We start from the raw sequence: 12,408 nt of genomic DNA on the forward strand, positions 1-12,408 counted from the left end.
AGCAATGTAAGAAACAAAACGGTACAAAATAAAGCCACAATGACAATGAAATACATCGAGGTTTATATGGAATTAAAGCTGTCAGAAGAGTTGAAATGGATATGGATGTTAAAAAGATTTTTTAAAAAAAAGGAACAACTGATCAATAAAACCGATGTTAGCAAACATGTAAGCTGTCCAGATGATCTAAACAACATTTACTAGTGACTCTCTGTTACAATGTCACTCGCGTCAAGTGACATTTTTTAGACACCAACGTTTCTTGGGAAGTTTGCAGAGTCACAAAGTTCATTTGAATAGATGGATATTAACAAAATAAAGGTGGTTTTCCTGGCAACATTAATGTCTCTGAACACCAAGTTTTGGTGCTAAATTTCTCTGTGTTTGAGGTAAACTATGGCTGTAAATACTTTAAGTCCCATTTCATTGATGTATTGGGGTTCCCGGAGATTTTCAGGTTTCAAATCAGGCTGTGACATATTCAAGTGTAGGAAATGCAGCATGAATCTGAGCATCATTTTATAGTTTTTGCATGTTCAGTGGAAGAGCTGCTCTCTGTTGCTACGCCCAGTCATACCAGTAGATGGTGCACAGCTTTTCAGACAGTTTTATAAGGATGGGGATGCTTTTTTAAACCCCTGTGCTAAAAAGCCTCATCACCCTTCTCCCACCATTCAGAACAAGTAGAGCACCAGACATTTCACTCACATAAATGCGCCATAAACATACAACACTAAGGGTCCCATTCAGCTCTTCCAGCTGCACGTCATTTAGATAAATATTGACCTAAAGAACCCTGCAGATCATTTTCTCTGTCTTTAATATTAACAAAAATAACATGATGAGGTCTTAAATGCTGTTTAGTAAACTAAGAATTATGTAGCCTCCCAAATGTGAATGATACACAGAATCCCAAAGAAGTCCCCTAGTGCCCTTGTTTATCCGGTTGTTTTTTTGCCAGATATTAAGCTCTTATTTTTTTGGAATCCACTGACCCACAATCCTCTGCAGACGTGAACCTGTGAGAGCTTGTTAAATGGGGTTTTATTGCAAACCTCAATTCCCAAAAAAAGTTGGAGTGTTCTGTAAAATGTGAAGAAAAAGAGAGGATTGACTTTCAAATCTGTTACAGCAATAGACCAATTTTGAAGTTTGAAGTGTGAAACCTTCTTGGGCTTTCTTTTTTGGAAATGTACACACATTCTGAACTTGATGCCTGCAGTATGTTCCAAAGAAGTTGGGACAGGAGTATGTTTACCACTGTATCAAATCACACTACACCGTGAGCATCCCAGGACTACAGACTGGAATTGTTAAAGCACTAAAAGTGGAATTTTCCTCATTCTAACTTGATGTACATCTTAAGTGGCTCAACAGTGCAGGGTTTAGTTGTCATATTGTGCAGTATTTACAATAGTATAAATAAAAAGTATGCAATCAGGAGGCAAATACTGTCACTTTGTGTGACGATGTGCAGCCTTATTTCTCTCCATATCCTGTTTGACCTTAAACATTTCTTCATCTTCAAATCTGCACAGCTTCACTTTCTTTTTATTCTGATCCCAGATCGCAGATTTTGAATAGATTTCTAACCAATAAAGTGCAGCACAGAGAGAAAACATGCATAAACTACCACAATATAACCGAGGACTTGAGCGGTTCACCCCTAAATCAGACACTTATTTATGGGATTTGTGTGACTTTGGTGGATTTGTCATTATTTTTTCATGTATTGTCGGTCACATCTCACCGGCTGTGGCCCCCTCTTTAATCCTGTGATGAAGGCCCGCAATATTTCAATCCAGCTTTTCAGGGATAAGCGCTGGTATCTGCAATAATTGCCACAAGTCATGCAAAAGTGTTTGGCCTCTCCATTTTCCATTGCCTCAGCACGTGGTTAGGAAGCCTGGTTTGTGTCTGTGCTGTGATATGGACATGCTTCCTCAACCATCCCCAGCACAAAGTCTCCATCAGGACCTTCACAGAGACAGAAAAACACAGATCCCTGGCCTTAAAAAGTCAACCAGTGTAATTATAGTAACAAATGGTTTGAATTAATGCTGCTTTTTTGTCGTGTTTGCCTGGCTTCAAGGCAGAAAGGGCAACATGAGGCGATTAGTTTCTGTCATTTAAGCAACTTGTACCCCACTGTGTTCAGATGTTTAAGCAGATTTTTATTCTGCATCTGCTCTCAATGATAAATGACACAGCAGGTTTACTTCTACATGTTGGTTTATTTATTTGGAGCCTCTCCAAATGTAAAAACAGAGAGTTTGTCAACCTGGGAAGTCTTATGAATGAATTTGATAACTTTCAGAATCTTTTGCATGCTCTGTTGCTACAGTTTTGCTAACAGTGCATGACAACTGTAGATAGAGGTAGTGCAAATGCAAACTTTATCATGCTAACATTACCTAAGACAGGAGCATTGCATTAAAATCTCTTATTTATTGGAGACTACATTTCTGCTGTTTGTTGTACATATATGCTACAAATACAGCACGTTCCAAATCATCATGCAAATTGGATTTTAGTGTCATAAACAGGTTTCAAGCAATATGAGAAAGAAAAAGGATCTCTCTGGTGCTGGAAAGCATCAAATAGTGCAAATAGTGATGATCGTATTGTGAAAAACTTTGTGGCTGATTCAGAGCACAGACAGATTCGTGCAGATAAAGGCATAATGAGAAAGGTTTCTTCCAGACAAATTCATCGGAGTAAGAGAGCAGCTGCTAAAATGGCATTACAAAGCAGCAAACAGGTATTCGAAGCTGCTGTTGGCCCTGGAGTCCCATGAACCTCAAGGTGTAAGATCCTCCAGAGGCTTGCAGACTGCAATGTCAGCAAGGAGATGGTGGAGTCATGTTTTCATGGGGAATCATGAGGAGAGAGCTGGTAGGCCCCTTTAGGGTATCTGAAGGTGTGAAAATGACCTCGGCAAAGTATATAGAGTTTATGGCCCAGGAGACATGCATCCCAACATTTCAGCCTCCTCAGTCAGCAAGTTATTCTGTTCTGGTTATTAAACAGTTAATTCCTCATATGTTCCCTGTTTAACAAGTGATTCATTCTACATTAACACCTGTTAACCAGCAGCTGTGTTCTCATTCTTTACCTTGTACCTATGCCAATTTTCATGTACCTTATTGTAAAGGGTTACTGATCTTTTTGCTTATCTGATGCCTTTAAAATGTGAGCAACAATAGTTTTTTACTCCTCAAAGATGTTAAAAATGCTCCTGATGGTTGGCTGCTGTCTTCTGTTCTTCCATGTTCCTCTCCAGGCTGGAAATCATCCATAAAGAAGAAATTAGATGTTGGCAACTGATGTCACACAGACACCGCTCATTTTTATTCCCACTGTGGTCTAATCTTCCTCTCTCTCCCTCCTCCCTAAGTTCAATTTTCAAACCCAACAGCACAAACACACAGACGCAGCAGACTCAGACACAGCCGACGAGCAGAAACCTCCTCAGTCAGTCAGCCGGCGTTCAGGACAAACAGCAGCGAGGGTTTTCTCTGAGATGACAAACGATGACAAATGGAGGCGTCTCCATGAAGTGACAGCTCGAGTGTGTGGCTGAAACAAAGACAAACACACTCGGTTAGAAAAAAGCGTCGCAGTTTTGCAGTGGATGCTTCTGGAAAAGAGGATATAGAGACGTCTCTTAGTTTTTGACTGAGCTGCTTTTAAATGTCTGAGTGCATCATTGGAAGTCATTTAAAAGTTCATTCAAGGAGAGCATGATCTTTGGTGAATAGATATGAATGGAGAGGTGTTAAAACATCTAAAATCTAATAAACAATAATATATGTTGTATGTAATGCTGACCTGAGTCTGTTTAACCCACCTTAAAGCTGCTGAAGGAGCAAGAAGAGGACAGAAAACAAACCCTGCAGACTTGATGATGTGCTTCAGTGTGGCATTATGACTTTATTATGGTGATTATAAAGTGACTACGCCAGCTGATCCACCCCCACAGAGCTGCATGGAAAAAATCATCGACCTTGAAGTGTTTAGACTGAGTCAATAGAGCAAGGTCAAGCTGAAGCAGCTCACAAAGAAGCAAATCATAAAACTTAACAGTCAACAACAGATCCAACACTACCTAATCATATAAAAGCTGAACAGCAGTGCCAGGTCTGCCTGGCCTCTCACATGGTGCAATGGGTTCGCTGGGCAAGGCAGCGCTCCCAGTATCTGAGCATGCAGATGAAAGTCAGAGTAGTAAGGCCCTGAACACTGACTGATGGCCAGAGGCACCACTGGCTGGACTCCTTTGGATGACTTCTCTTTGGTGCATTTATGAGTGTCATTCGTAAGCCCGTCGTTTTAATGCTGACGTGCTCAGGAGGACAGGGATGGGAAGGGTCAGCTGCTAATGAAAGGCGCAGCAGCTGCACTTCTGCAGGCCCCTTGCATGCTTTACAGGGCCTGATCTGGCTTACGGCATACTGGGTGCACAGGCCCAGGTGGGTTGGATCAGATGGCGTGGGCAGCCAGGTGCTTTGCAGAGGGGTCGGCTTGGAGAGCTGGTGCCGACCATCAGGAAGCCAGAGCAGTACAGGACCAAACCAGCATATGCTCCTATACCTGGTCGTAGCTGGATGCTGGTTAGCTTAGCATATCTTAGCTTAGCATAAAGCATGAAAGTAGAGGGTAACACCTCCCATTCAGCTTCCCCTCAACCCTGACCAGTGTCCCAGCCCCTGCTGCTGAAAAGCACCCCCACAGCATGATGCTGCCACCACCATGCTTCACAGTTGGGATGTATTGGGCAGGTGATAATTGGTGCCTGGTTTCTTCCAGTTTAGAATTAAGGTCAAACAGTTAAGTCTTGCTTTTATCAGACAGTCTGAGAGACCTTCAGGTGCATTTTTGCAGACTTCAACTGGACATTGATGTGTTTGGCACTGAGGTCTGGCCACTCTGCCATAAAGCCCTGAATGAATAAATGGGAGGAACCTGAGCTAGATTTCAAATGTTGTTGCAACCCTCATTTCTGTCTTCTTTATGAGCCTTAATTAATATTTCATGATTGCTAATCATCTATTATTCCAAAAATAGGAACTTTGATACGTTATCTACCATCTTTCGTTCACTTACCTGCCTGAATACAAGATTTCCTAGTCTATCTTGTCTTTGCTGCAGAGCTGCTGGCCTTCTTTGCCATCTGTGGGAGAAACTGCTTGAATACTTGCTTACTCTTGGATAAACAATTTCATGGAGGAGTGGGCTCTTAATTTAGGCTCCCTGCTACAGAATTACCCTCCTGTAATAGCCTTGGACAAGAACATAACAAATAAATGAAAACGTGTGAATGCAAGAGTGGCTATTACACAGTGTTTTATTTAATAAGAATTTCAGGTTACTGCTGTGCTTATTTAAATTTTTCCACTTTACTGCAAATATAATGGGGTTAGAAAAAGGCATGAAGAGGTCGTTTAGTAAAAGAAAACTAAGAGGAGAATCTTAACAATTCAAGAAAATGGAAACAAAGCATGCTAAGTTTGGGAATCTGTTACAGGAATGCTAAATAGTTTGTGTTGGCATGAAGGGAAACAATCAGCGACAACCCTTGTGCCCCCTCATTCTTCCCTCTTTTTTCCTCCTCAAGTGCAGACAGAAATATGCTAAATATGCAGCACTGTGACCTGGGTGCAGAGATTTATTTTTAGTCCAGGAGAGGCCTCACTCCCTCCTCTCTCTCCACCCAGGTTTTCTCATTAGCTGCAGCTGCATTGGCACATGCAGAGATAATGGTAGAATGTAGATGGGCGTCATATTTCCAAGCGAATAGGTGCATTAAAAGGCAGGAGGCGTCTTTTTAGATGTATATTCGGAATGATAAACTTACCTGAAAGTCAGTGCACCCTTGGGAGGCAATATGCACACAAATCTACCCCCACAAGGCCCGTAACCTTCAGTGAAGTTAACTTACAGTGCTATTATCCTTGTGTGGAATTAGCTTTCTGACCATATAGCAGCTTTAAATCACCACATGTGGAGAAACCTGTGCATACAGCGAGGTAATGACACACCGTGCAAGGATGGAGTTATTGCAATGGAGCGGGGGCTTTCAGTGTGTTAGACTTGTTATATCGCTTTAAGCCTGCTTTATCATACAGAAAAGCTTCAGAAGGAGGCATAATAGTGACGCTGATTATGTGCTTGGATTTTAGAAACAGTTAAACCTGAGCTAAAAGGCACACTTGAGTATTTAAATAGAATTTAAGGTGGAGACTTTTGGGATAGTTTCTGTTTTAGTGTGATTCATGAATACCTTGGTTAGGGATGAACATGAGGCCTGATGACCTTGACCTTTTACCTATAAGCTTCAAAATCTGCCCAGATCATCCTTGAGTCCAAGTGGAAATTTGTGCTAAGTTTGAAGAAAATCCCTCTAAGTGTTCTTAAGATATCATATTGACAAGCAAGAGATGAACATGAGGCCTAGTGACCCTAACCTTCACTGTATATATACTGAATATGGATCACACTATGAGATTCCTGTATTAAATAACTTAAAATGAACACTAAATGGAGGGGTTTAATGGTGTGGAAAGCTACAGAGAGAAGTCAAGGTGTGCAGGATGTTTCACCTCACAGGAACTGTTCGTTTTTTAACCCATAAGATCATTAGAACGAGAAGTAAACCTGCTAATCATCTCATAGTGTCCTCAAACCTACCTGGAATAAAGTGTCTTCATCAGAATGTCTGATGGCATGATCCAGACATTCCCCTCTGTTCAGAGCTGGTTGGGTGAGTCACTGGGTGCCTCAGGGAGTCTGTGAGATCTGCGTGGGAGAACTTAATCTTCAACAAAGAGCCTTTCGCAGACATGTTGCACTCTGATGGTGCAATTCATCTAAAGCCAGAAGGATAAAAATTGGTCACACCATGCAGCTAGTGTAACCTAATGTGTTAGTTTCTTCAATGAAAGAAATCCATAAATTTTATGTTTGTATGTGTGCATAATGTACACATTTATGAAGGTATGTTCATATAAAATTGAGTATGCCCTCGATTAAGTATGAGTTATCATAAGTATGCACCTAAACAGTTAGTAAGTATTCATTTGAATAAGTGCTGAAGTAAGAATGTACTTTTAAGTACTTGAACAGTACCTACGCAGTACCTATAAATCATGTATCAAACAAAAGTCTATACTAGTAAGTGTTAAGCATGCACTCAAGAAGTTCAGTAAGTACATATTTGTTTAACAACTTTGTTTAGTATGTACTTAATAAAGTATGTACATCATCTATATACATAATAAATAACGTACCTACTATAAGCCTGCTCCAAATGTATACTTAAGTAAGTATTAGGTATGCACTAAATTAGGAAACCAAGAAATCAAGTATGAACTTAATCGAGCATATACTTGATTAAGTGCATACTTAAATAAGAACACAATATGCTCTGAAAATATACACAAGCCATTAGTAAGTTTGTACTTGTGTAAGAACTTGGGTAAGTATGCACTTAATCAAGTATATACTTAATCAAGAATTAAGTATGTACTTCAACAACTATGTATTTAATCAAGTATGTTCTTTAATAAGTTTGCACCAAAAAATACTTCATTATAGATGTGTACTAAAATAAATACTTCACTGAGCATGTACGTAATTCAATCATGTACTTGATGTATGTACCTGCATAAGTATGCAATAAGTATGCTCCAAACTTAAACCTAAATAAGTACAATGAATGCACTTTTGTAAGAACATTTCTAAGTATGTACTAGATCCAGCATGTACTTAATGAAGTGCATACTTTATCAAGAATGTACTTACATTAAGTATGTACCTGATCACATATGCTCCATATATATACTTAATTATAATATATGTACTATGAAAAGTTAATCAGTCAGTATGTGATTCATCAAGAATGTATTTAATAAAGTATTTACGTAAAATAAGTTTCCTCAAAATATATTTTCAAGTATTAGATATGTTCTAACATATGTACTTCAGTATCTATGTACTTTATCAAGTATGCACTTAATCAATCATATATACTTAAATACATATGCAATATGCTCAGAATATATACACCAAAGTGAGCAGTAAGTTTTTACTTGTGTAAGAACTTGGGTAAGTATGCACTTAATCAATTATGTATTCAATTAAGTGTGCTTGATCAAGTATGATCTGATTAAATATTTATCTAAAATAAGTTTTCTCCAAATAAATATTTAAGGGAGTATAAGGGATATACTAAAAAAGTAATTCAGTAAACATGCACCTAAGCAAGTATGTTCTTAATCAAGTATGTATTTCATCAAGTATTTACCTAAATAGTATGCAATATGCTCTGAAAAATTCAAGTCAGCATTAAGTTTGTGCCTGTATAAGAACTTTGGTAAGTAAGTATTTAATCAAGTATGTACTCAATTAATTATGTACATTATCAAGTACCTATATTAAGGGTGTACCCAAAATGAGGGTGTTTTAAACATGTGCTTAGATATTAGATATGTTTTTAAATAATTACTTCAGTAAGCATGTTCTCAATCAAGTATTTATTTAATCAAGTTTGCTACAAATATATACTGAAGATGAATATGATTTAAGAGGAGACCAGCCCAAAAAAATCGAAGGAAAATTGACAACCATGTGTTTTTGCTGAAATCCCGATTTTGCTTTGTTTGGGGACACATGGTGATCCAATGTTTAGTCACTTGAATCTTTTGAATGAGGTCAGATAAACTGTATGACTTTGCAGACTAAACCAATTTATGCATTCAGTATGGATGAGAGTAGCATCAGCAAGAGAATTCTTTTTTAAAAGATAAAGAACTAGAACTGAAGAATTGTATTGGTTTATTTTGCCAATAATGTCAAATCTTTATTTCTTTCCTTTTTGTTTTATTCAGTCTATTTACACTGTTTTTTTTTTTTTTGTTGTTGTTGTTTTTTTTGTTAATTTCCACAGCTTAATTATGTCAAATCCCCAAATCAACAACAATGGCAAAGAAACAACAACACTGGAATTCAATAATTTGTGATGAAAAATGTTCTAAATACAAATAATAATAATATAATAATAATAATAATAATAATAATAATAATAATAATAATAAAAAGCCAAAAAATGCTGATCTCGAGATGACAACTCTGGTTTTCTCGTGATCTTGATATATTTTTGTCATTATCTCGAGATAACGTTTGTTTTGCTGTGATTATGAGTTGGTTTAGCCCATTATCACAGGAAAACGGAGTAAAGAATATATGTGAATAAATGGCCCTTTAGGGCTTCCGTAGATCTCAGAAGTTTTAAATGGTTTATTAATACAAGACAAAAGACTACTGTTGTTTACAACAACTACAGACATACTAAACTCAATTTAATGTGTCTCTTTTAACGTCCATAACTTTCTATACGATTGAAAAACCAACTTTAAAATATTTTGGACTTTTAAATGTATTTTACTTTTAATTCTTAAATTTATACTGTGTATTTATAGATTTCAAACGATTCAGCGGGACAATAATCATGATATCAATCATTCAGTGTCTGCTCTGGTATGACAAATATTCTGTAAAATAACTTTAACGCCCATAAAAGTAACACAAACCCTCATTCAGAGAACATTAAAGGACAAAAACATCGACTTTATCTAACAGCCGAGCCCATCTTTGCTTCGGCTTATTTCGGAGTTGTTCGGTAGTTTCCGGATTCGCCGGTGTGCCAGAGGGCAGAGCGTGAGCGCAGCGCCTCTCAGCGCTCGAGACTAGCGCCATTCATCAGAGCGGACCGCGGGCACACCTGGCTGGACCGAAGAGAACAGTTTAGCAGCTGAAACAGCTCCAAACAGGTGAGTTTACTGCTGAAATTTCACTTTTATTCTGTTTTTCGAACTTTGGCACACTTTCAGTAACTTTAACGAGGGGAAAAAATGTCAGTGAGTCGCGGAAAGTTGCTTTTTAAAATGCATTTAAGCTAGCTGCCAACGGTTATTATTGATGTTGACACTGATGACGTAGAAACTTAGGCAGAAAGTCCAAAAAGAAAGTTTATTTTGTGGTTTGGCTGACTTTTATTTGCCTTCTACCTGTCAACAGCACCACAGTTAATCACTTGAGGAATGCGGTGCCATTAGGACGAGAGCAGAGAGCTGAAAGTTCATACCAACTTTAACTTTTTAATTTTTTTTCCACTAACTTTACGGACATAAAAGGGATCATGGCAACAGGCGGATTTAAGTCAAACGCCACAACAGACTTTTTGGAGGAATGGAAGGCAAAACGGGAGAAAATGAGAGCCAAAATGCTGGGGGACATTGCCGCAGCGACTGGGGCTCCCTTGGCTGCCAGCAACACAAACAGCAGCAACAACAGTAGCCGCCACGCAGCTCCACCGGGCAACGAGCTCAGCAACAACCCGGACAGAACCGCCCCCACTGGGAACTGCCACCCGTCTCCCTGCTCGGTGGCTCGGTCCTCCTCCGGCTCCGCTCTAAAGAGACCCGAGGAGGAAACGCACCACCCAGCCCACCACCTCGCTGCCACCCCCGGTGGCAACCTGAAGAAGGCCCCGCCTCAGCAGATGGAGAAGCCTCAGTGTGGATCCCCAGACTCCAGCCCTATGGCGTGCAATGACAGTGACAAGGAGAGCCCATCACCATCCAGCAAAGTGAAGGAGAAGAGCAGCTCTGGTCCCAGTGCCAGGAAGGGCAAAGGGCAGATCGAGAAGAGGAAGCTGAGGGAAAAGAGGAGATCAACAGGTGTTGTCAGCATACCATCCAACGAGGTAAGTCAATACGCTTATGTTAAATGCTAATGTGACAGTTTAAATGGGTTTCTCTGCAGGGAAAGCACATTTTCTCCCAGCTGTTATCTCCACAGGGATGCTGGAGGTTGGTGTTAAGATGCAAAACAGCATTTTTAACGCAGAATAAAGGATTGTTTATGTAGTGCAGACAGTTTTTACTCATTTATGCAGCTGCTTTGGTTATAGGGAGATGACACTTGTTGTTCTACCTTATACCTTTCACTACATCAGAAGGTATTTCAAGCTTGGACCTTGACCTGTATAGATTTCTCCCTGCCTATATTAATAGTTAGGGGTTAAAAATTACCACTGTTTGTTTATTTATTTTTAGTTGGGGAAAAAGAGCCAAGAGTTGCAATGGTTATATTTAAAAGTGGATATTTTTTGTGATCAAGAAGCATAGGGTTGCTGCAATCCTATCATAATCAGCCATTAAGTTCAGATTAATATATCTTATCAGTGTAGGACTAATGCCAATCACTGATTTCCAAACCTATTATGATCATCTTATGTTGCAAACCCATTTTTTTTTCCCTCAATACAACAAAATTTCCAATAAAATCCCATCCAGATCGAAGGCTAAGTCCCTTAACTGGCCTGAGGTTGCTGCATGTTTGACAAATAAAAGCAGGTTTCTATTAAAGGCCCTTATGCTTTATTTGTTAAGATATTTTGTGGATCAGAAATAAGAGAAAGTACATGCTTTTTCTGGCAAAACTGCAAATGTTTTTCCATATCACATGTGAAATTATGATGCTATACTGTGCTTTAAACAATGTAAATCAATCTGATGTGTGTGCACAGCTCCATGGGCCTCTTTTTTTAACCCTTAAACATACATTTATGATCAGCTTACATCATTTGTAAGTCAGGCCAACTCGATGTATTGGTCTGGCTCTTATCTAGCGGGCATATTCTTGAATTCATGTGCTAACATATTTAACTATTAAATAAATAAAAAGCATCAAAACCCAGACAGATGTATAGGAGCCAGTTCAGGGGTTATCTGTAGTGAAAAGGGACAAAATACTGTACAGTCTTGGTTGCTTAAAAGTTTATTGTTGCATAAATTGATGCCCTTTTAGGGTGAGTTTTTACTGTTTTTCCCCTCTTTTATAACTTCATACATTTCAGGTTTACTGGCAGACTTTCCTATTAAACATCTTGGGAACATGTAAGAGCACATTCTCCCTTTAACACACTTTCCCCGCGTGCTGTGAATCCATAAATACTTCACATATAAAACAAGGCTGTTGTCCAAAAGGCTCCAAATTCCTCCCATACATGTGTCTGGTTTAATCGACCCTCCGTGGCGAGAGAAATGTAAGCAGCTCTGAGATGTGGGAGAGAGAGGGAGAGAGAAAGGGGAGGGTGCTAGTGGCTGCACTAGATTGTGCATTGTTATTGAATTAAAAACATGTCACACTTGCCTAATTCCTGTGGTTCAGACAAATGCAGGAACTCTGGTTTGAAGGATTTTTCACCAGTTTTGTCATTATGAACACTCACATACTTTCTAAAGCACTCAAAATCAACTATTTTATGGAGGGGATGTTTATGTGTCAAGGTGATGGTGGTTTGATAAGTTTAGTAGTGCCTCATAACCACCATTTTTCCCATCT

The 12,408-nt window shown here is 39.0% G+C and overlaps 1 protein-coding gene across 2 annotated transcripts in view; it reads left to right on the plus strand.

Annotated features, from left to right (window-relative positions):
• The first annotated feature begins 9,694 nt into the window (after nt 1-9,694).
• The window catches only part of pawr (PRKC, apoptosis, WT1, regulator), a 97,444-nt gene continuing 94,730 nt past the window's right edge, over nt 9,695-12,408 (plus strand). The window contains exons 1-2 of one of the 2 annotated variants that reach the window (XM_041781116.1): nt 9,695-9,830; nt 10,078-10,765. In XM_041781116.1, coding sequence (XP_041637050.1) covers nt 10,199-10,765 — 567 coding nt within the window. In that variant the 5' untranslated portion in view covers nt 9,695-9,830; nt 10,078-10,198. The remainder of the gene's footprint in view (nt 9,831-10,077; nt 10,766-12,408) is intronic. The other variant, XM_041781117.1, reaches the window with a different exon arrangement.

This window comes from Cheilinus undulatus, linkage group 23 (genome assembly GCF_018320785.1).
Source record: "Cheilinus undulatus linkage group 23, ASM1832078v1, whole genome shotgun sequence".
NCBI classification, from domain to species: Eukaryota; Metazoa; Chordata; class Actinopteri; order Labriformes; family Labridae; genus Cheilinus; species Cheilinus undulatus.